Here is a 21955-nt window from a genome sequence, read left to right as displayed (position 1 = left end):
TGACAGCTGCGGCGAGTCCCCAGGCGCGGCCGGGCCTGGCCCCCCCTGCTCCTGCTGGGCCGGGCTCGGCTCCGGGGCGCGGGCTCCGGGCTTCCCCGCGAGTGACGCTGCTCCGCCGCCGCCCATAAAGGGCCGCGGCCGCCAGCCGAGCGGAGCCGACGCCGCGCGGGGTAAGGCCAGGCCGGGCCGGGAGCGGGGCCGTGTCGGGCGGCCGGGGCGCCCCGTTTGCTGGGCGAGCCCGCGGGCAGCTCCCGCGAGCCGGGCCGGGCCGGGCCGTAGCGCTCGGGCTCGGGCTCGGGCAGAGCTGGGCCGGGCTCGGGGCTTGACAGCTCCGGCCTGCGCCCGAGCCTGGCTGGTTCCGCTGCCGGGCGCTGGGACCCAGCTCCCAGCCGGGCTCAGCCGGCGGGGCGCGGGCGAGGCGGCCGCGAGCAGCTCCGGGCGGGGAGCCGCTGCGGGCCTGAGCCTGGCGCCGAGTCCGCGGGCCGGGGGGGAAGGTGGGAATTGGGCTGGCGCAGAAGAAGGGGCCGTGGGGGGAGGCCAGGCAGTGCCTGTGCTCTGGGGCTTGGTCCCCTTGGTCTGGGCTCAGGCCAGCTGCGAATCGTTTCGGTCCCAGGTGACATTTGTGGGGTGGCCCCATTGCGTAGTGGGACCTTCCTGCTTTGGTGACCCCCAGCCTTGCCCCACTGACAGGGCAGAGCCCTCTGGGCTGGGGGCTGTGTTCTGTACGCTCTGAGCAGGGGGGAGCCGACCCAGGGCGTGCGCTCAGGTGCTTCCCAAAGCCGCCCCCCGTCAGGGTCTTGGCGTCTGAACGGTGTGGCTGGTCCCCTGGACATGCTGGGCTTGGACTGAAGCTGGGCTTGAGGGTGGAGCTGAGGGGAGCTTTGCTTGGGGACCCCAAAGCACCTTCACACCTAGTGCCCCAAACTCGCCAGAGCTGAGGGAGGCCCCAGCTGGGCAGTTGGGGCAGGCTGGGTGGTCTTAGGGGCTGAAAGCACCTGGCACGCTGCACGGCCAATCGCTCTAAAACGACTGTGTTAGAAGTGGCAGTTCTTACTCCCACTTATGCCAGGTGGCTCCTCACTGCTCCTGTGGGGATGGGCAGTTCTGTGGTCCAGACCCCCCCATTCTTCAGAAACATGGGTCTTTGGGGGGGCTGGGGAGGAAACCAACGACTGTAAGGCGCTCCTGGTGGGGGAGAGCAGCCTTGCCATCTCCCGCTTGGGTACAGCGCCTGCTGCCATCCGTGGGCACTGGAGCAGCCCCGGCTGCAGGTGGGCAGTGCTGTACCCGCAGAAGGTGGGCAGCTGGGTAATCGACGGGGTGGGGAGGACTGGCCGCCCCAGCGGCTACTCTCCTGAGGAAGTGGTTTGTTTTGGCTGGCTATGTAGCCTGGTTGGCCACGTCTCTGCACTGGACTGCGTAATTACCTAGTGTTGGTGAATCCCACAGGCTATCATTAAGTCCAGAGTTTAGCAGGCAGGGCTCAAGCTAGGCGGAGACACACCCAGTTATATGTGGGTGCTGTTGAATGTCGGTCTGTGGCGTAGCCCCGGCTGTGGTGTTGCCGGTGCAGAACAGCTAGGTAGGAGCCACCCTGGAATCACTGGCTGAGCTACTTCTGAGTCCATTATAACCTTTTGTGCTCCCCCACCCCCACTCCAGCCTTTCCTCTGTGCTTGTGCACAGCTGGTCTCTGGAAGCCCAGGGGTTGCTGCCCTCTGCCCCATGCCCCGGGGCATCCCCCATGTGGTTGATAGGGCTGCAAGTTACTAGGGGCAGGCTGTGCAGTGACTCTCAACAGGGCTCTGGGCCCTAGCGTAAGGAATTTAATCCCTCCTGCTCCATGGAAACAGGCTAGGGGCTCGGGAGAGCCTGTCTAGGTGGGAGATGGGGCTAGGGCGAGCCCCGCTCTGGCCATCTGTATGGCAAGGGCAGCTGGGGCCAGGCCCTGGCGTTCCATGGCACACTACAGTTCCACCCATCAGCCCTGCCCCCACTTAGAAGGGCAGTCACAAGGGGGGCCTTCCCCTTTCCGAGAGGTAGGAGCAGGGGTATGGGGCCCCCTCCTTTCCCAGCAGGAGCTCCTGCCATCCCCACACCTGGGGAGAAGCAGGGTGACAGCAGCCAGGATGTGTCTGAGTCAGTGGGTGGGCCGGGCTCACTGCCCTCTGCCCTTGGCTGGGGGATGGTGGCAGGGCCCCCAGAGCAGTGGGGTGTGGTGTTAACCCTCCATTGAGGAACATGGGGACCCCCCTCCCTGAGCTGTCACAACTTCACTGTTTGCTCCTCTTCCCAGGCCCGGGGCGTAGGCTCTTTGCCGGAATCACTCCCATCCTCTGGCTCCAGTAGTGCCTGGGTCTTAGAGAGTCCCAAGTGGGCACTTCATGCCACTCGGTGCAGCCCCTCGTCCCTTGCTAGGTGGCCGAGGCATGGGCCCCTCTCACCCTCCTAAGGCCACTCCTGTCCCCTACAATAATCTTCCGCTGAATTGTAGCTGCGGGTCACAGCCTTCCTAGCTCACATCAGGGCTCTTTGCATTTCTCCACCCCCCAGGTTCTATGGGCTACCCCATCCCCCTCTATTTCAAGGACTTCCTGTAGCCCCTCGCCTCATGCCAGAGGCTGTGCCCCCATTCTCCCCCCAGGCCTTCTTCGCACACTGTTATTGCATCTCCTTAGGGTACCAACATGTAAACTGTTTTGGGAGGCTGGGCGGTGCTGAGCTGGGGATGGGGGTAATTTCTGCCATCTGTGGGTTCTTTGATCTCTAGGCAATTAATTACAGGCTGCTGCCTCTGCTAGCCATGGGATCCCCATTTCCCCCTTCTGGGTTTTCACCTGGATCCATGGGTTTGCCCCTGGTGCCTAGCCTTGACGCTCAGGATTTGAGCGGCTGTGCCCGTGTTGTGTGGCAGTCAGACTGAGTGTGCTCACCCCCCTCCCAAGCCAGGGGCCACGTGACCAAGCATGGCCATGCCTGCACTGTGGGGTTGGGCCCATGTCACCTGGTCCTGGTGGCCCAGCTGGCTCGCTGGAGCTGGGGTCTCCAAGCGGCTCTCCCAGATCCCCTGGCTCTGGGTTTCTCAGCACCCTTGTGAGTGAGGGAGCTGATTAAAGGCCTGTGTGGGTGGGAGAGGGGTGCTGGGGCTGCTTGTTTCTTTTGCTGGATATGAAGAGGTTCTCCTCCCTCCCCCCCCCCCCCCCCCCGGTTTGGCTGCTTGCCCCTTGCCCAGCTGGGGTCTGCCTCGAGCTGGGCGCTTGGGGTGGGTTTCCTGTTTGCTTCTGCCTGGGCAGAGGGAGCCATTTGCTGTCCTCTCCCCTCCTTCAGCAAACACGGCCTGCCCTGCTCCCTGCTGGCTGTGTCTGCCTGTTTGTAAGCCTCGAGCATAAACACACATTGGCCAATAGCAGGGTAAACAGTGTGAGATGAGCAAGGCCTCCTGGAACTCTGCAGCTGGGAGCCGGTCAGAGCTCCCGGGCTGGGCGGGGGGCAGGGCCCCTCTGTGCGGGATTCGCAGCTCGCCCCCCTCCGGTCAAGGACTGCGCTCTGTGCGTGTGCGCTGGGGCCTGGGCGGGCTCTCCTGGCAGGGCTGTTTCCTGGGGGCTCTGTGGGGCTGATCGCTGTGGAGAGGCTCAGCCCTGACTTGTGCTGCTCTTCCTCCAGGGGACCTCGGATCCATTGTGGTGCTGTCCAGCCCCTCGGCTCAGCGTGCTGCTCCGATGCCGTCCCCATGATCCCCAGGCCGGCTGGAGGGCCAGCCGGGCAGAGCGAGCGGCGGAGCGCCCGGCTGCGCTGAGAGAGGAGCGCCTGCTGGGCACTGGTGTTCCTGGGCCCACGGCGAGAGGCTCCAACCTTCTGATGGATCGGGGGCCCCGTTTGCTGCTCTTGCTGTGGACTCCAGTGGTGGCGGTGGCGTTGCTGGCCCAGGAGGGGCTAGGCCAGCGCGTCTACACCAACACCTGGGCCGTGCTTGTCCCAACGGGGCCACAGGAGGCTGACAGGCTGGCCAGGAAGCATGGATTCCTCAACCTTGGGCCGGTGAGTGAGCTTCTCCCTGCTTGGAGCGCCCCCCACCCCCACCAGTCCTGTGTGCCTGGTGCTCCGCCTGCCCCTCGCAGGCCCTCTGGCTCCTGGCATCGGAGCCTGCCTGGGGGCCACGTGGGGCAGTTCTCCCTGGGGGGCAGGGGCAGTCTGTTTGCACAATGCCAGGCAGGTCCCTGGGGCCCTGTCAGTGCAGTTCTTCTTGCAGGGTCTCTGTTGGCACTCCTGGGTTGTTGTGGGCTGGGGGCAGGGCTTCCCCCCCTCCCCCCAGCTGGCAGGGCTGCCCCTCAGTCCAGCCTGGAGCTGACTTTCCCACGGACTGGGGAGTCAGGGGATGCACTCCGATCCCACCCCCAGCAGACTGAGTGGGTGAGGCAGGGCTGTGGGGTGGCTGCGTCGGAAGGAGCAGTGTTTGGGTGAGTCTCCAGGACCCCTGCCAGCTGTTCCCCTTCAAGTGAGCTGGGCACAAAGGTCCAGCGTTCCCATGCGGGATGGCAGGTGCTGCGACCTGCTGCGGGAGATCTGGTCAGGCGGGTTGTTGACAATGACTCCTGTGTCCTTCTCCAGGAATGCCCTCTGCAAACGCATGTGTCAGCCCGGCCCTGTTTCCCTTCCATCAGCGTGTGGGCATGGGGGCTGTGTGGGACTTGTCAGTTCCCCATTGGTTCTGCCGTCCCTTCTCTTATCTCTGTGCTGGGAGCCTGGCAGCCCTGCGATCTCTGCAGCACTGGCTGAGGCCTAGGGCTCTTGTCCATGCTCAGCGCCCGCTCCCTGTGGCGGGGGCATGGCTGCCGTTCACACCAACGATAGCGAAGGCACCTCTCGGAGAGGTACCTGGAGGTGAGGCCCTGGCCTTGGCAGGGCCGATGCTTTGCGGAGCGTGCGCCAGGCGGGGCGGGGACTTGGCTGGCCCTTTGTTTTCTTGTCCTGGTGGCAGCTCTTTCTTCCGGGCCAGTCCCTGAGCCCCTGGCTGATGAGCGGCGGTGGGAGAGCTGCCCCAGGGCACTGGCGTCATCGCTTTCTCTGGCTCAAGTGTTGTGGGAAAATGTGACGTGTCCTCAGGAGCACTGGATGCAGCGCTGTGACCAGCAGAGCGTGAAGTGCCACCAGGCCTGCGCCTCTGGGTGACCCAGCTGGGGCCTAGCAGTGGGTGGCCGGGACCTACCACCTCAGACTGGGTGGAGACAGCGGTTGCCTGGGCCCCTTGAGCCAGCCTGCTTTGTCCCTGACCGAAGGGGGCAAGGCTGTGGAATGTCTCCCTGCCCCCCCCTCCCCCCGGGAGCCCTGGTGAAGCACTGCCTGCGGGGGGCCACAGGGCTAGGGCTGCCGGCTGCCCTGCCGGGGGGTGCTGCTACTTTGCCAGGCTTCCTCCGGCTGAGGAGTGAGTGCTCAGGAGGGAGCAGGGGCTTGGGATGTCTGTGATCTGGGGGGCCGGCTCTGCCCTTGCACCCTGCCCTGGCAGGACTGGCTGCTGTTGGGCTCTGCCCTAGTGACATGGGGTCGGACTCTGCTGGGCCTTGGGGCCTCAGGCTGTGGGGAGTTCGGGGGAAGAGGAACCCAACCCTCCTGCATTCTTGGCTGTTCTCCTACAGCCCCCCCCAGGAGTGGAGGGGGGGCGCCCGGGTTGGTGTCAGGTGGGGGGCTGTGCTGCCCGGGTCCAGTCAGGGCTCTGCCCTGCCCTGCCCCCGCAGCCTGTGGAGTGAAAATCACCACTGCTGCCACGGTGCCCATTCCAGGGCTTCACGGGGCACGTACAAGGAGAGCGACTGGCCCAGCCCCACCTGCCCTGGGGGTGAGTTGGGGGCAGAGCTGGGAGTGGTGGGGAGTGCATGTAGGGGTCTGAGGAGCGGGTTTCTATGCTCCCCAAGGAGGCCTTCCTCAGCCAGCAGGGTGCAGGGTTCTCGCTCTGCCAGGAAGGAAGTGGACGGGGGTTGAAATCCCTCAGGAAGTTTCACAATTGGTAGCGGCAGGGCTGGGACCTTGCTCTGAGCCATCCGGCAGCAGCCGGCTGGGGGGCAGGGAAAGCAGCTGCCTCCGGAATAGCCCGGGTGCCTCTTTCTGCTGGCTCGGAAAGGGACCCGCACGCAGGGCTCAAGGACCGTGTGCACTTGCCGTGGGTGGGGGCAGGGGCTAGCACTTCCCAGAGCAGTCAGGGCCTGGCGTTTGCTCTGACGGTGTGGGCTGGGGCGGGGAGCACGGAGAGGCCTGGCGTTTGCTCTGACGGTGTGGGCTGGGAAGGGGAGGGGGTGGCACGGAGGGGCCTGACCCGTGTACAGATCTTGGAATTCAAACTCCGCACTGAGGCCAGTGCCCCTTGGTGCCAGGGTTCCTCCTCTGCACCCGGAGCTGCTATTCCTGCAGGTGCCTCCTCGCTGGCAGTGGGGCTGGTTTTGCTGCCGGAGGGGGGGCCATGCTTGCTGGGGAGCGCTGAGGCCCGGGGGCTCAGTCCGCCACCGTGCAGGCGAGTGGGGGAGAGCTGGACTGGAGCTTGCATTGCTGCAGAGCCCGCTGGGTTGGCTTCTGGAGCGCCAGGGCCTGGGGGAGAAGCTGCCTGGTCTGTGGCCCTACAGTGCTGGCTACTGCTGGGCCTGTCGCTAGGAGATCCCTGCAGGGCAGTGCCCCAGCTTGCTCTGTGGGGTGCTCTGCTACTCAGACTGCGTCTCCCAGCGTGCCCCACGCATCTCCATCCCACTGGGGCAGGTCCAGAGTGCATTGGGGCTGCACAGACCCCTCTGCCAAATGCAAGCTGTGAACTCGGGGTCCCCTGGCCAGGGCAGTAGGTCAAACCCCTGCTTGGGTAGCAGCAGCTGGTGCCAGGGAGCCGTTGGGGCTGGTGCCGAGATCCTGGCGGGAAGAGCAGAGCTGCGTGGGTTTGGGGAGGGGGCCCCCTCCCCGCCTGCTGCAGTGATTGCACTTGGCAAGGCAGCTGAAGGGTGGCGTTTTTCTGGCTTATCCAGTTCACTTAATTCCCTGATGAGGCATCGCAGAGCAGTGTGACACAGGGCAGGGCTGGCACCAGTCTGGCCTGGGCCTCCCAGCAGCACCCGCCTGCAAGGCCCCAGCTGGCAGGAGGCCCGCAGGACTGGGGGTAAGGCTCAAAGGGGGCAGGACATGGGGCTGGCAGTGTCCCTCTAATTTGTTCTCTCCACCGGTATGAAGGTGATGTGTCACATAACCAAATTCATGTGGTGGGGGTGGGGCTGAGGGGTTCGGCGTGTGGGAGGGGGCTCAGGACTGGGGCAGAAGGTTGGGATGTGGGGGGAGGGGTGGGCTTTGGGGATGAAGGGTTTGGGCCTGCCCTGAACATGGCCCTCGGCGCTAGGGGCTTGTTCTGGAACAGGGCTCCTGCAGGACAGGTGGCTGGCTGGGCTGCCTGCTAGCATCGCCGCTCGGTCCGGGCAGGCCCTAATCCTGTCTGGTGACTAGGCAGAGCTGGGAGCTGCTCTGGGGAACAATGGGCCCCTGTTCCTGGCCCAGGCAGGCGAGGTGCGACGTGGCGGTCGCTGCGCCAAGGGCGGCTTATGAAACCAAGTAGCTTTTCTCTTCCCCAGCTCAGGTATCACGTGGCACTGGTTGCATCCTTTGGCCTGCCCCTGGCCAGGACCACGGCCCCGCTGACAGGACGCACAGGGGCCTGTCTCTGGCCTTTGGCACCATAGCCCTGCCCCCAGAGCACTGCCATGTGGGCACAGAAAGGACTCGCCCAGGTCACACAGGGCGTCTGCGGCAGAGCAGCCCCTCGAACCCAGAGCTGCCGGACCCCATGGCCACCCTCCCACTCTGGGCTGCATGGGGCAGGGCAGAGCTCAGCTCAGCTCTCTGGCTGGGGCCCTGGCTCTGGCGGAAGTGGGGGGCTGTGGAGCCCAGGGTGGAAGTGGGGGACTGGGGCTGCAGAGATGCCTGGTCTCCACCCATGTGCTTGTGCGGGAGCCGCTGGCGTGTGCTGTGGCTGCTCTGGGCAGGGAGCCAGGCTGTGCAGCACCTGTGCTGGGCGGGAGGCCGTGCAGGGGAGCAGAGCCCAGCTGCAGCCTCTGTCTGGCCCCAACACCTGCTCCGGGAGGATTTGCAGGCGCCCGGCTGGGCAGGGCACTTCCTGCAGCCTTTTCCCTTCGAATCCGAGGGGCCCCAGCTCCCCTATGGCTCAGCGACTGCCCCACTCCTGTCCCAGGCGAGGCATGTGGGGAGGGTGCTGTGGTGCCTGGGGATGGCAGTGGGGAGCGACACACAGGCTGGGCCAGGACGTGAGACTTCCACCAGAGACCTGCCTCGTAGGGATGGGCCCAGCCAGTGGCCACCTGCTCCCTCTCCTGGGAGCAAGCCAAGTGCGGTGGGGAGCAGCCCACCACTGCTCAGCCCTGCCCTGGGGCGGAGAGAGCGGGGCTGGCCTCCTGCAGGGCCCAGAGCAGGTCCTTGAGCCAGCCTGAGGACTGCCTGCATGCCAGGCTCTGTGCCCCCTGCCCACCCCCTCCTGAGGAGCCTGCTGTCTGCGCTCCCTGCAGCCAGGGCAGCGGTGTCTCCCCGCTCCGGGCACAGGCCTCGCCCAGCAGGGAGCAATGGTGCCCAGCAGAGGACATGCCTGCGCACTGGGCCTGCAGGGGGATGGCCCTAGGTGCCCTCCCGGGGAGGGGGATGCAGCCAAGTGCGGCCAGAGCAAGGCCTGGCTGTGGGGGAGGAAGCGGCCGGCCTCACTGGGCCGGGATGGGGAGCTGTAAGTACCAGGGTCCCTGGGTGTGCAGCGGGTTCCTCCGCCAGCCCTGGGACACCCAGCTCCCTGCTAGCGGAACTTGGCCGTGGCGTCTCGCAGAGCTAGAGGCTGCGGTCCCGGGAGGTGACTGTGCCCTGCTGCGGGCTGGCCCGGGGGCTGCCGGACTCCCTCACCAGTACAGCGTGCGCCCTGCTCAGAGGCCTGCCTGGCAGCTGGCGCTCCCTGAGAGCAGCCTCAGGGAGGCAGGGGCCTGAACGCTCGCCGCGGAGTGGGAGCGGTTTTGGGTGGAGGAACAAGCCCTCGCTCCCACCCCAGCCAGCATAGCCTGTGGGCAGCGCTCAGCGGCTCGCCTCACTGGGGCACTCTGGGGGGTGTCCTGTTCCCTTGCTGGGGGTGGGGAGCAGGGAGACCTGGCTGCTCCCAAACAGCAGCTGAGCTGAGGAGGACCCAGCTCAGAGGGGAGAAGAGCAGGCCAGGCATGGCCCTGTGCCGTGGCCTCCTGTCCCGGTCAGGCAGAGATGTGGGAGGTTTCAGGGCAGGGGCTACTGGAGGCCGTGTCCTGGCAGGCTGGGCTGCAGCTCTGCATGGGGCAAGTGGTCATTGGCACAGTGGGGGGCATGGGCGCAGGCCCCCGGGCTCTCTGTAGTGGGTGGGCGTGGGAGGGATGGTCTGTCTCTCACCAATGTGTGTTCCTGGGCTCGTGTCCCCCGAAGCACTGGCTTGGGGGGGGGTGGGGGCGGCTTGCTGTGTGGAGTGCCGGGGGCCTGCCTGGGCCTGCCTGGGGCCTGGGAGCAGACAGGCCCTGCCATGGGGCTGTATTGTCCAGCACACTCCCACCATGCCCCCCTGGGGGCGGGGGCCCAGGAGGAAGGCCAGGGTGGAGGACGGGGGGCTGACTCATGGCCAGTTTCCAGGGTGTGGGGCAGTGTAGGGGAATGATGGGGCTGGAGAGAGAAGGGATTAAAAATAACCCACGGGGAGGCTCTTTGGGGGGCCAAGGCTGTGCTGGAGTCAGGCCCATCCCCTGTGCGGGGAAGGGGGGCAGGCCAGCTTTTCCCCCGGGGAGCAGGAGGAAGCCCTGTCCAATACCTGCCCCTGGAGCACTGGCCGGGCTCGCTGGGCTGCACTGGCTGTGCTGGGACTTGGGCTTCATGTTCAACCCCAGCCGAGCACAGAGCAGGGCCCGGGGATGCCCGCGAGCCAGGGGCTGCTAGCAGCGGGGGTGTCCTGCGCCCCTCCCCTCAGCAGGCTCCAGGGCCACAGCCTTGGGGGGGATCCCTGTGTTGTGGGGACAGGATACATCCCTGGAGGGAGGGAAGGGTTGGCTCAGGGCTCTGATTGGCTGCTCCAGTCCTCCCCTCCTTGCCCCATCTGCCCCCCCTTCACTGCGCCCTCTCCCTTCGCCCAGCCCCAGCCGCCACACTCAGTTACTGTGAAAGAAACCAAAACCCAGCCAAGGTCTAGTGTGCAAACCCCCAGGTGCTAGCCCATGGCTTTCCTGAGCACCTCTGTGACCCTCCCAGCCCTGCCCGCTGTCCCCTGCTCTGTGGGCAGGGGCTGTCTGTCTTTGCAGCGCTCAGCACCGTAGGACGTGTAATAAGAGGGCCGGGGATAGGGGCAAGTCTAGTCCGGGCTCCCAATCCCGGCTCTGCCCAGACTTGCTGTGTGCCCGGAGGTGGCGTGGCAGGTCGGGCCCTGGGGAGGGGGCTGGAGGGCTCTGTGGGGGGGAGGGATAGCTCAGTGGTTTGAGCATTGGCCTGCTAAACCCAGGGTTGTGAGCTCAATCCTTGAGGGGGGCCACTTAGGGATCTGGGGCAAAAATCAGTACTTGGTCCTGCTAGTGAAGGCAGGGGGCTGGACTCGATGACCTTTCAAGGTCCCTTCCAGTTCTAGGAGATGGGATATCTCCATTAATTAATTAATTTATTTTATTTGCTGGCCTCACCCATGTTCTCTGTGTTGCAGATTGTCGGTGACTATTACCACTTCCGGCACCGTGCGGTGGTGAAACGTTCCCTCTCGCCCCACCGGTCCCGGCACAGCCACTTGGCCAGGGAGCCCCAGGTAGGTGGTGTCTGCCTTGCTGTCCTCACCGTGCCACTGGTGGGGCTGCCTGTGGGCCCCCCACCCGCTCTGGGAAGCTCCTGGTTGAAGGGCTGAGCCACTTAGCAATGGCAGTTTGGTCCCAATCGCTAGCCTGTGCGGTGCCCAGAGCTGGGATGGGCAGGGGCAGGGCAGGGCTGGGGACATCAGCAGAGTTGAGGAGGGGACCAGGACTGTGATCACAGTAGGGAGACGGCCTGTGGGCTGGGCCTTATCAGAACTGGGGGGCAGGGACCAAGGCCTAGAGTAGCAGCAGGCTCTGGGTTAGAGTTTTGGGGCACCAGCAGAGCTGTGAGGTCCAGGGCTGGAATAGCAGGGGGCTGTGGGTCAGAGTTGGGGGGCACCAGCAGAGCTGCGGGGTCCAGGACTGGAATAACAGGAGGCTGTGGGTCAGGGTTGGGGGTCACCAGCAGAGCTGGGGGGTCCAGGGCTGGAATAGCAGGATGCTGTGGGTCCAGGTTGTCAGGTACTGCGCCCGCCTGGCTGTCTCGCGTGGGCTGAGAGCTCCCCTGAGCCATTCGCAGACAGCGGGACTGAGTGCCAGGCGCTGCTTTGCACCCCCAATTGTCCGTCTGCTCTGCCGGGATCACACCAGGCCCCTTAGTCGCCAGCTCTGCTCATTTGTCCTGGGGAGCAGCTGGGCCACGCCCAGTGCCCAGGCCAGTCGCGGTGGCTGAACCCTTTTCTGACTGGGCTCCTGGGCTGGCACGAGGCTCCCACCAAGGCTGGTGCTGAATGCAGGGGCCCTGGCTCGCCACAGGGGTCCTGATGTCCCCAGCCGGGGGGGAGGGAGATGTGGGAGGGGCATGGCTTCATCTGGCACTCCAGCCTCAAGACTGCAGAGGGCTGGAGACTGGGTCCTCTGTCCCTCCCCCCAGGATCTCTATGGGCCACAAACTTTGGTGGTGGCTTCAGAGGTGCCCATGTAGTGGTGGAAGGGGCTGGCTGGAGGGATTCGGAGCTCTTTGCCACTGCTGTGCTCCCCGGGGAACAGGCAGGGCCTTGGGTTCCTGGGCAGACCGAGGGGGGAGCCAGTATCCGGTGCTGGAGGCCTTGCTGTGACGCTGCCTGGGATGCTGGCCGTTCCTGGGCAGGACGCCGCGTTCTGGGCTAGAGCCTTTGCCCTGAGAGCTCCTTCGCCCAGGGGCTGTGGCAGGTTGGCCCAGCAGACCGGGGCCCAGCGCTGGTAGCCTGTGTTGGAGCAGTGCCAGCCAAGAGCCTGTGCCCGTCCATAGCCGGATGGTGCGGGCCCCCGGCCAGGCCTGGGAGCAGGGCTGACATGGAGCCAACCCCTTGCAGCCACTCCTTCCACTGGGTGAGAGCACACCCCACTGGGATGTCCTTCTCCTATCTTCCCGGCCCGCTGAGCTCCATTAGTGTGCCCCCTCCCCTTAGGTACTGCACAGGCCCCACCATGCCCCTGCCAGGCAGACGCCTCCTGTAGCAAGAGGGGCTGGTATAGCCTGAGGCAGCTGCGTGCCAGGCTAGCTGGGGTCAGTCTCGGGTGCCTGTAGCTGCTGGGAGGAGCAGATGCCCAAGCCTGAGCTGGCTTCTCCGTCTGCTCAGCAGGGGGCGCTCTTTACCCTCCTCTGTCCGTCTCTAGGTGCATTGGCTGGAGCAGCAGGTAGCGAAGCGCAGGACGAAGAGAGACGCCTTCACGGAGCCCACAGACCCCAAGTTCCCTCAGCAGTGGTACCTGGTGGGTGCTGGCGGCGGGGGCTGTGCGCGCGGGGGGGCTGTGCACAGATGTGCTGCACTGGAGGGTGGGGAAGGGGGTGCAGTAGCTAGGTTCTAGTCAGCTGCTTTGCTCGTGCCAGGCCTCGCCCTGCTCCGTGCCTCAGTTTCCCTAACGGGAACATGGGAATGGCCAGACGAGAGCAGACCTGTGGGCCATCCAGCTCTGTGTCCTGTCGCTGCCTTTGGCTGGGAGCAGCTGCTTCAGAGGATGGAACCCTGCAGCAGGCCGCTGGGGGGCCAGGCACCGTTTCCTCCTCCCCATCCATTAGGCCAGTCAATGCCTAGAAGCGGGAGCGGTTACATTCCTTCCAAAGCTCCTGCTTTCATTCAGGTCTCGCTATTATGGTCCCATTATTGTAGGAATGGGGGGGGGGGCGCAACAGGTCGGGACCGGGGGCAGCACCTGCTGGGAAACGTCTGCTGCGGCCAGCGGCAGGCTGCCTGGGAACGTGCTTCTCCTGCAGTGTGTGCGTGAGGATTGACCGCCCCTGAGACGGGGGCTTGGGTCCTGGGACTGTGTAGCTAAATCCAGGGTAGAGTCGCATCCGGGCCCAGGAGGGTCCCTGATCCCCTGCTGGGGAGGGGGCTCCCCAGCCCTGCAGCCCCTGCCTAATCCCTTAATTCCAGCTAATGGCACATGGCTGGGATTAGCAGAACCAGGGCCAGCTCCTGCTCAGATACCCCTCCCCCAGCAGCGTGTCAGCCCCTCACCAGATCCCTCCCCATCAGGGATCTCCAGGCTCTGCTATGCCCCAGCTCTTAAACCTCCCCCGGAGGAGCCCTGAGGGGTCCCGCCCATCCTTCAGGGCAGGGCATGCGCCCCCCCACCTCCGAGCCAGAGCCTCTGGGCCGCAGCCCTGCAGCGTCTCCCCAGGAGATCTGCCCTGCTGGGCCGGGCTGTGCTCTGTGGGCGAGCGATGCCCGGCAGCACCCGCCAGCAGGCAGCCTTGTCCAGCCAGAGCAGGTGTGTTAGTCCCTGCGCACGGCCTGGGAAGGCCTTCGGGCAGCACAGAGCCACCAGGGTTCAGCCATTATCCAGCCTGGCCAAGCCAGGGCCAGAGACCCCTAGAGGCCAGGTCTGACTGCCAACTAGTTGCAAGTATCACACACCCTTGTCCCATCACCTCCTAGACACTTGAGTAACACATAGGGGAAACTGAGGCACACACAGTGTTCAGACAAAACAGTAAGAACGTTCTCACTTGGTCACAGTGGGGCAGTATCCTTTGGGGTCCTTCCACTTGCCCCGACTCCCCTGAAGGGCCAAACCAGGTGAGCTGATTGCACAGCTCCTGTAGCTTGGGGGTGCACTCGTTCTGTTACCTGTATGTTCGTGTAGCTTGTGGACAGCCGTGGGTTGTGGGAGCTGCTGCTCCATGACCCTCGTTGGGGGTCGCCCCCCCCCCCCTTCAGGGTGTGATCAGTGGGTTTCTGGGCTCGTTCCTCTAGTACAACGTGAACCAGCGGGACCTGAACGTGCGGGGGGCCTGGGAGCAGGGCTACACCGGCAGGGGGATTGTCGTCTCCATCCTGGACGATGGCATTGAGAAGAACCACCCAGACCTAGAGGACAACTACGTGAGTAGGGGCCACCGCTCTCATGTGCAGGGACAGCCCCAGCGTGCTGCGCTGTGTCCACCGCGGGGCACACAGCATGCTGGGACCTGTCGTCTTTGAAGCCCACACCTGCCACTCCGCTGCAGCACAAGACTGCTGGCACACGGCCCCAGGCTGAGCAGGATTCGGGCCTGGCCTAGAGTCCAGAAGTGGCGAGGCAGCCCTGGCTGCTAGAGGAATGACGTCTCCCCCTCCCATGCCACGGGCAAGGGCTGGCCTGTGGCTCCCTGAGCTTGCTGTGAACCACAGCCCAGCCGTGGGCAGCTGCCTGGCCTAGAAGGGAGCGTGGGGCTCTGCTGAGCTGACAGAGGTTCTGTCTTCTAGGACCCTGGGGCCAGCTTCGATGTGAACGACCAGGACCCAGACCCACAGCCTCGCTACACACAGATGAACGACAACAGGTGAGGGGAGCCAGGAGTCGTTCGCCTGGGGGCGTGGTGGGCTGGGCAGGGCCTGGCTGCTCTGGGGAGCCTGTCCGGGGTGGGGGACATGCCCGACAGGCTGGGTGTTGGAGGTGGGGGATGAGCTGAGGAGGAGGCAGGGGCCCCAGCTGTGGTGGGAGCCTGATTCTACTCAGGGGCTATCGGGGTGGCTCAAGGACAGGAAACTGGGCTCCAGGCCCTGAGCATCTGCAGCAGGTGGGGCAGGGTGGGGAGTGGGGGTGGGCCTGGGGAGCCCCCATCCCCTGTGCCCTGGCAGAGCTGTAGCTGCCTCCCCTGTCCAGACGCAGGCTCATTTGTTGTCAGCTGGAGCCGAGTCTGGCCGTTCCCATCCCCCTCCGGTTCCTGAACCCAGAGCGCTGGACAGGGCAGCCTGGCTGGGCGGTGGGACAGCAGCCCTGGCTCCAGGGGGGGGTGCGGCAGCAACGGAGGCTGCAGCTCGGCCGCTGGGGCTGCGGGGACCCAGCCAGTGCTTTGCTTGTGACTGTGCTGTGTTGCTGTTCCCTGGTGCAGACATGGCACCCGCTGTGCCGGCGAAGTGGCTGCTGTGGCAAACAACGGGATCTGTGGCGTGGGAGTGGCTTACAACGCCAAGATCGGAGGTGGGTGTGTGCCTGGCCCAAGGCTGGTGGAGAGCCTCTGCCTGCTGCTTTCCATGGCCTGATGGGTGAGGGTCGGGGGCCCTGGCCTGCCTGCCTCTCAGCCTGCTACCTTGGGCCGGGATGGAGACCCTGCATGGGGCTTGTGCCTGCAAACAGGAGCTTGCAGGCCACAGGGAGCCCAGGCCCATCCCAGAGCTTCCACACGGGGGAGCCCCGGAGCCTTTGCTGGAGAAGCTGGTGACATCTCCTGTGGCCCTAGGTGTGCGCATGCTGGACGGGGAAGTGACAGACGCCGTGGAGGCCCGCTCCCTGGGCTTAAACCCCAACCACATCCACATCTACAGTGCCAGCTGGGGCCCCGAGGACGATGGCAAGACAGTGGACGGGCCGGCCCGGCTGGCAGAGGAGGCGTTCTTCCGAGGGGTCAGTCAGGTGAGCAGAAGGGCCGGGCTGGCTGCGGGCTGCGATGGCTGGGGCCTACCTCACTCTGTCTCTTTCTGCAGGGCCGGGGGGGACTGGGCTCCATCTTCGTCTGGGCCTCTGGGAACGGGGGCCGTGAACATGACAGCTGCAACTGCGATGGCTACACCAACAGCATCTACACGCTGTCCATCAGCAGCACCACACAATATGGCAATGTGCCCTGGTACAGCGAGGCCTGCTCCTCCACGCTCGCCACCACCTACAGCAGCGGCAACCAGAACGAGAAGCAGATTGTGAGTCCTAGGCGGGCGCCAGGCTGGGAGCAGCACGTTCTCTCTCTGTGGGCTGGCTGGGCGCCTCGGCGGGATCAGGGCATCCTGGCAGCAGCAGTCTGTGTTGGCTGCACCTCCAGTGAGAGCTGAGGGCAGCCCCGTGGTGGGGCTGAGCCCTGTCTCTGGAAATGGTCTTGGGGGATCCTGAGGGACCGGGCTTCTGGACACCGTGGCCCCAGGAGCTGCTCCCAGGTTCACTCTTGCTAAGCCTGGGGGATCCATGCTGAGTGGGGGAGGGGCCCGTCCCCCCGGCAGTGTTTGAAATGAGCTGGGGGCCCCCGGCGCTGTGGCTGTGGTGGCAGTGCCCTGGGTCGCAGGGACTGGGGCACACTGGGGTCTCACAGCTTGCCTCTCCCTGCAGGTGACGACTGACCTGAGGCAGAAGTGCACAGAGTCGCACACGGGGACCTCTGCTTCGGCCCCCCTGGCCGCTGGCATCATCGCGCTTACCCTGGAAGCGAAGTAAGACCAGGCGAGGGCCGCGCAGGGGGGGGCTGGGTTCCCCATGAACAGGGACACCTCGATCTGAGGCTCCCAGGACGTTTGGTTTGGGCACCACTGGGGGTTGGGGAGTTGGCCCTGGCAGGACCTTGGCCATGGGTGCTCCAAGCCCACCTCTGTCTCTGCAGTAAGAACCTGACCTGGCGGGACATGCAGCACCTGGTGGTGCGGACCTCAAAGCCGGCGCATCTCAACACCAACGACTGGGCCACCAATGGCGTGGGCCGCAAAGGTACTGTGCTGCCCAGGCCCCTCCCGTATGCGAGCAAAGTGCCCAAATCTGCCTCTGGAGCCCTTGGGGAGTGGGGCAGGCGGGGCCCAGCCAGTGGGGCATGCGGCTTGCCTTGGGCGGGGCTGGCTGCGAGACATGTGACAGGCACCCCCCCCCCAGTGCCCGGAGGGGGGCGCCCCAGGGACCTTTCCTTGTCCGGGGCCCTGTGCCTCACCCTCTCTCTCTTTGCAGTCAGCCACTCCTATGGCTACGGCCTGCTGGATGCGGGGGCCATGGTGACCCTGGCCAGGAACTGGACCACGGTGGGACCCCAGAGGAAGTGCATCATCGACATCCTCACTGAGCCAAAGTGAGGGCTGGTGTGTCCCGGGAGGGGTCTCCAGCACTGTGCCCAAGCCCTCGGCGTGGCCGGACAGTCCAACAGCTCCTGGGGAGAGCTGGGGTGGGCCCGGAGCTATGCTCTGCTCCCTGCGTGGCTGACGTGGGGCAGAGCTGGAGAGGGGGCTGTGTTCCCCCTTGCCAGGCTGCGGTCGGCGCTCTGGGCTGAGGCGAAGAGCTGGGAAGAGGCCTCGGCCAGAGCGCTGGGGTGCCAGAGACTGGCCTGGGTCTGGGGCTCATGCCTGCTGCAGGCTTCCCTGGGGAGCGGCTGGGCAGCGCTGCTGGGGAGTGCCACGGCTCTGTGCAGGGGGAGCCGTGGTCCCATCCTGCGTGTGGAGTGGTGCCGGGCTCTGCTGCCTGCACGTGGCTTGCCAGCGCCGCTCCCTCGGGCACTGTGGTTTGGGAGCAGCCAGCGTGAGCTGGTGCTGGACAAGGGCCTTTTCAGGGCTCACACAGACGCTCCTTTCAGTGTGCTTGCCCGTCTCCTTGGCGCTTGCGCTGTGCCCCGTGTGGCTGGGATTGGGGCGCTGAGTGCTTCCCATAGGGCTTGGGGGGGCGCCTGTCTCTAGCTCCACTTGTCCCTCCCTGCTTGCTGCCCAGGACTCGTACCCTGGGATCGGCGAGTGCTCATGGCCCATGCTGGCACCCGCACCCCTCCATTGCAGAGCCCAGACGTGCCACGCGTCCAGTGCCCAGGCCGAGCGCAGCCGCCTGGCACGCGGGGTGTGGAACTCGGTCAATAGCCCCCATCGCCCCCCGCAGCTGTCTCATAGCTCTGGGCTTCTCTCTGCAGCACCGGCTGGGCCCTGCTGACCTTCAGCCTGGCCTGGCAGCTTTCGGGGGAGGGAGGAGATGCAGTGCCCAGGCCGGGGAGCAGGAGCCGAGCTCTGGGGACGCTGCAGGTGAAGAAAGGAGCCATTCATGGCTGGCACAGTGCAGCTATTCAGGATGGGGAGGACGCACTCACTGAACAGCCCCCTGCCTTCCAGGAACTGGGCTGGTTTGAATGTGGTGCCCATGTTGGGGGGGGGGGGGGGGTGGAGCCAGCTGTCTGCCTGCACAGGAAAGGCCAGGAGGTCCCGGGAGGCAGCAGGGTGGCTGACACCTGAAGCTGCTGCTTCCCTGCCAGAAGGCCCTGGGGGGGCCTCCCTAGCCGCTGCATTCCTGGCAACGGGGGGCACTCAGGGCCCCGTCCCGCACCGCTTGCCTGCTCTCCCTCGGGGCCTCTGGAGGGTTGTTGCTGGTGAGTTGAGAAGGCAGCAGGGTTGGTATGTCCCCAGGACCTTGGTTCGGGTGCTGTGGGATGGCCCGGTGGGGTGGGGTCCCCTCTCCCTGCTGTGTGGGGGCTGCACCTCCCGCTGGCTGCGCGCTGACTCCACTTCCTGTGCTCTGCAGAGACATTGGGAAGCGCCTGGAGGTCCGGAGGAAGGTGGATGCTTGCTTGGGGAAGGCCAGTTCCATCGGCAGGCTGGAGCACGTCCAGGCCAGGCTAACGCTCTCCTACAACCGGCGTGGCGACCTGGCCATCCACCTCACCAGCCCCATGGGCACCCGCTCCACCCTCCTGGCTCCCAGGTAGGGCCTCGACTGCCACAGCCTGGGGGCTGCCCAGGCCGCCTCCTGTGCGCTGCTCGGGCTGTCTCAGGCGGCAGGCCTCACCTCTCCCTCGTCCCCAGGCCCCACGACTACTCGGGCGACGGCTTCAACGACTGGGCCTTCATGACCACGCACTCGTGGGACGAGGACCCTTCCGGCGACTGGGTGCTGGAGATTGAAAACACTAGCGAAGCCAACAACTACGGTGCGTGCAAGGGGCTGCAGGCTCCCTGGCGCCTGCCACGGCCCCAGCTGCCCACCCAGCCAGCTCCCTGGTGCCTGCCCGCCACTGCCCCTGGCGCCCACTGCCCCCCCCCCCACCGGAGCCCGCCTGGCCTGGTGCACTGTCGCAGCAGGCTGGCGTGTATACTAGGTGCCATGTGCTGAGCAGAGAGACGGCCGCCCCGTGGCCACAATGCCTGCACTCCAGCGGTAGCTCCTGGGTGCTGGTGGCTGCAGCACCACGGCTTGGCAGGGTGGGGGTAGGGGCACCTGAAGCCAAGCATCTGGGAGAGGGGTCGGGGGGGAACCTTTCGATGCAGAGGCCCCATGGTGCAGTGTCCTCTCCTTGGGCGGGGTCAGCCCAGGGCCCCCATGCCAGCTGCTGCTGCTGGGGGCCCCACCCGGGGTCTCCCTCCCGTCATGTGGGACAGCAGCCTGTGGGCACAGCCTGCCCCTGCTCCCCTGGGCTTCTGTGGGAGTGGAAGGGGGTGTGATCGGCCCCGTGGCCAGCAGAGGGCACCAAACACCAGGGTTAAAGCCAGGTGGGTCCCTGGGCGCTCCTCACGCTCTGCCTTGGCCTGCAGGCACCCTGACCAAGTTCACGCTGGTTCTGTACGGGACAGCGACAGAGCCCACCAGCCTCTCCAACCGGCTCGAGAGCAGCGGATGCAAAACCCTCACCTCCAGCCAGACCTGTGTGGGTGAGTGAGGGGGCTGGACAGCCAGGCGCAGGGATCTGGGGAGGGTGGGCAGAGCACAGACATGCCACGGCCCGTGGGGCAGGCGTGCCGGTCTGGGGCTGGCAGAGCTCTGGGCGAGCGCTAACCCCCCCTGTCCCCGCAGTGTGCGAGGAGGGCTTCTACCTGCACCAGAAGAGCTGCCTGAAGCACTGCCCCCCCGGCTTCGTGCCCAGCCTGCAGAGTGCCCACTACGCTCCGGAGAACAGCGTGGAGCCCAGCCCCCCTCACCTGTGTGTGCCCTGCCACGCCTCCTGCGCCACCTGCACGGGGCCCGCGGCCAATGCCTGCCTCAGCTGCCCGGCTCACTCGCACTTCAACAGCCTGGACCTGACGTGCTCGCACCAGACGCAGAGCAGCCGCGCATCGCCCGCCCTGGCCAAGGGCCAGCCCGAGGCACCGCCCGCCTCCAGACTGGCCGTCCTGGTGGCCAGCCTCAGCTGCCTCTTCATCGTCCTCATTTTCATCACCGTCTTCCTGGTGCTGCAGCTGCGCTCGGGCTTCAGCCTGCAGGGCGTCAAGGTGTACTCCCTGGACAGCGGACTCATCTCCTACAAGGGGCTCCCCGCGGACCTGTGGCAGGAGGAGCTGCCTTCCGAGTCGGAGGGCGAGGACTGCGAGGCCCACAGCGAGAGGACTGCCTTCATCAGAGACCAAAGTGCCCTTTGAGCCCCCCGGCCCCTCCCTGTCCTGCCCTGGCACAGCCCCTGGGGCAGGGAAGGCCGAGGGGCCCTGGACACTGCCCCGTCCTGCTCGGGCGAGGGCTTCACCAGCTGCTGGCACCGTCCTGTGGGCTCCTGGGCAAGGGCAGCGGCTGCCCGGCCTGCTCTAGGGAGGGCCCCCTGGCACCGTCCTGGGCTCTCGCCCCCACAGCACCAGGCCCAGCCTCCACTTCTGTTTCTTTTAACTCGCCAAAGTGTTTTTAGCATAGCCCCCCTCCCCCCCCCCGCCAGCCCCATGGGCCTGGTGAGGGTTTGTCTGCCAGCCCCGCCTGTGCCCGTCACACCCATGTGCGTGTCTCTCAGGGCTGGCTCTCCAGGCTGCTGGCAGTCCTAGGCTGGGCACTGCGTCTCCATGGGGGTGGCTCTGGTGAGGGGGTTATGTGCTGCCTCCCTCTCCAGCCTTGGGCTCCCTGGGCTTGTCCCCACCTCAGGCCCAGAGCGCTGGGCAAGCCCTGCTCTCGGTGACCTTCTTCCCTCCTGGGGAGCAGCAAGGCTCCCCCAGCTCCGAGGCTCCGCCCGAGTGGCAGCTGTTTCCTTCTCTCTACAGCAATAATGGCCGGGCTGCTGGCAGGGCTCTGCCGGAGGCCAGGCCGGAGCAGGAGGCTCTGCAGTGCTGAAGGGCCAGGAGCAGTGTCTTGCCCGGGGCCGGTCCCAGGGACCCCATCCCTGCAGCGACAGGCGGCAGCATCCCCACGGCTCCTGTCCTGCTGGAGAAGTTCCCAGGGCATTGCCCCACGTGCCCAGCCCCCTGTCTGTGGGCCGGCTGCCCTTCCCTCAGCCCTGCAGCGCTTTTTGGGCTCGGGCCGTGCAGCCTGGGCCAGTCTCCAGCCCCCTGCAGAGGCACCGAGTTACGGCGTGTCTGCCCCCCTCCCCCTACCCCTCCTCATGTGCCTTGCCCCTCCCCTGGTGGTGACAATCTGTCTTGCTGCCCAGCTGGAGCCCCCCAGCCCCCTCCCTGTTCTGTCACTTGCCCATGATGGCGGGCGAGGCCTGGCCCAGGGTAAGTGCGGGGGCTTCAGCGTAACGTGCCCCTCTGCAAGGGCCCTGAGCACCAAGTCCAGAGCTGCGCGCCCCGGCCACAGGCCTCGTCTGCGTGTGCAGCCCCTGTGCTCTAGCCCCGGCTCAGGCAGTGCCAGGGGGCAGGGCCCCCCACACCTGGTTTTCTATCATCACTTTTTGGTGCACAGTAATTTTTTTTTCTTGTAATTTAATCAGGCAGGCGTTGCCTCCTGCACCCGGTTTTTAATTTAATGGTTGTGGATATAACGCTAGAGACTGAGTTATTAAATGTTCAGAACTATGCAAACCAGCCGCCCTCCGAAGCATGTTCTGTGCCCCCACCTGGCTGAGCGGACCGCTCCCCCTCCCCCGCAGGCTGTGCGCCTCTCTCACCGCCACCTCCCCTTGGCCTGTGGCAGACACAAGGGCCAGCCAGCTCTGTGCCCTGGCCTCCTCTTGGCGCTGCCCTCAGGGCTTGAAATTACTGCCCCCGGGGTACCCCCCCCCACTCTGCCCTGTTGCTCAGGCTGAACACAGGGTGCTGGGCCCTGCCCCTTGCTGTGAGCAG

General features: G+C 65.8%; 1 protein-coding gene across 3 annotated transcripts; it reads left to right on the top strand.

Annotated features, from left to right (window-relative positions):
* The first annotated feature begins 29 nt into the window (after window positions 1-29).
* On the top strand, window positions 30-21697 carry FURIN (furin, paired basic amino acid cleaving enzyme). Of its 3 annotated transcripts, none has more exons than XM_034783711.1 (16): window positions 30-170; window positions 3664-4038; window positions 10712-10810; window positions 12453-12548; window positions 14036-14164; window positions 14528-14604; window positions 15157-15245; window positions 15505-15677; window positions 15749-15961; window positions 16362-16462; window positions 16630-16733; window positions 16965-17082; window positions 18507-18686; window positions 18788-18912; window positions 19514-19630; window positions 19773-21697. In XM_034783711.1, the coding sequence occupies exons 2-16, from the start codon at window positions 3859-3861 to the stop codon at window positions 20333-20335; spliced, it is 2364 nt and encodes a 787-aa protein (XP_034639602.1). In that variant the 5' UTR covers window positions 30-170; window positions 3664-3858; the 3' UTR covers window positions 20336-21697. The 3 variants fall into 3 exon arrangements, with proteins under 3 accessions (XP_034639602.1, XP_034639601.1, XP_034639600.1); XM_034783710.1 differs by lacking the exon at window positions 30-170 and adding an exon at window positions 3411-3548 and having other exon boundaries at window positions 15505-15668; XM_034783709.1 differs by lacking the exon at window positions 30-170 and adding an exon at window positions 3411-3548.
* The last annotated feature ends 258 nt before the right edge of the window (window positions 21698-21955 follow it).

This window comes from Trachemys scripta, chromosome 10 (genome assembly GCF_013100865.1).
Source record: "Trachemys scripta elegans isolate TJP31775 chromosome 10, CAS_Tse_1.0, whole genome shotgun sequence".
Lineage (NCBI taxonomy): Eukaryota > Metazoa > Chordata > Testudines > Emydidae > Trachemys > Trachemys scripta.
This window is presented reverse-complemented; position numbering and strand designations above follow the sequence as displayed.

Bases quoted from the DNA above. Each gene is read 5' to 3' on its own strand.
- FURIN (XM_034783709.1), top strand. From the start codon at position 3,426: ATGAGCAAGGCCTCCTGGAACTCTGCAGCTGGGAGCCGGTCAGAGCTC. The intron at 3,549-3,663 runs GTGCGTGTGCGC...CTCTTCCTCCAG, and splicing joins CCGGTCAAGGACTGCGCTCT to GGGACCTCGGATCCATTGTG. The intron at 10,811-12,452 runs GTAGGTGGTGTC...GTCCGTCTCTAG, and splicing joins ACTTGGCCAGGGAGCCCCAG to GTGCATTGGCTGGAGCAGCA.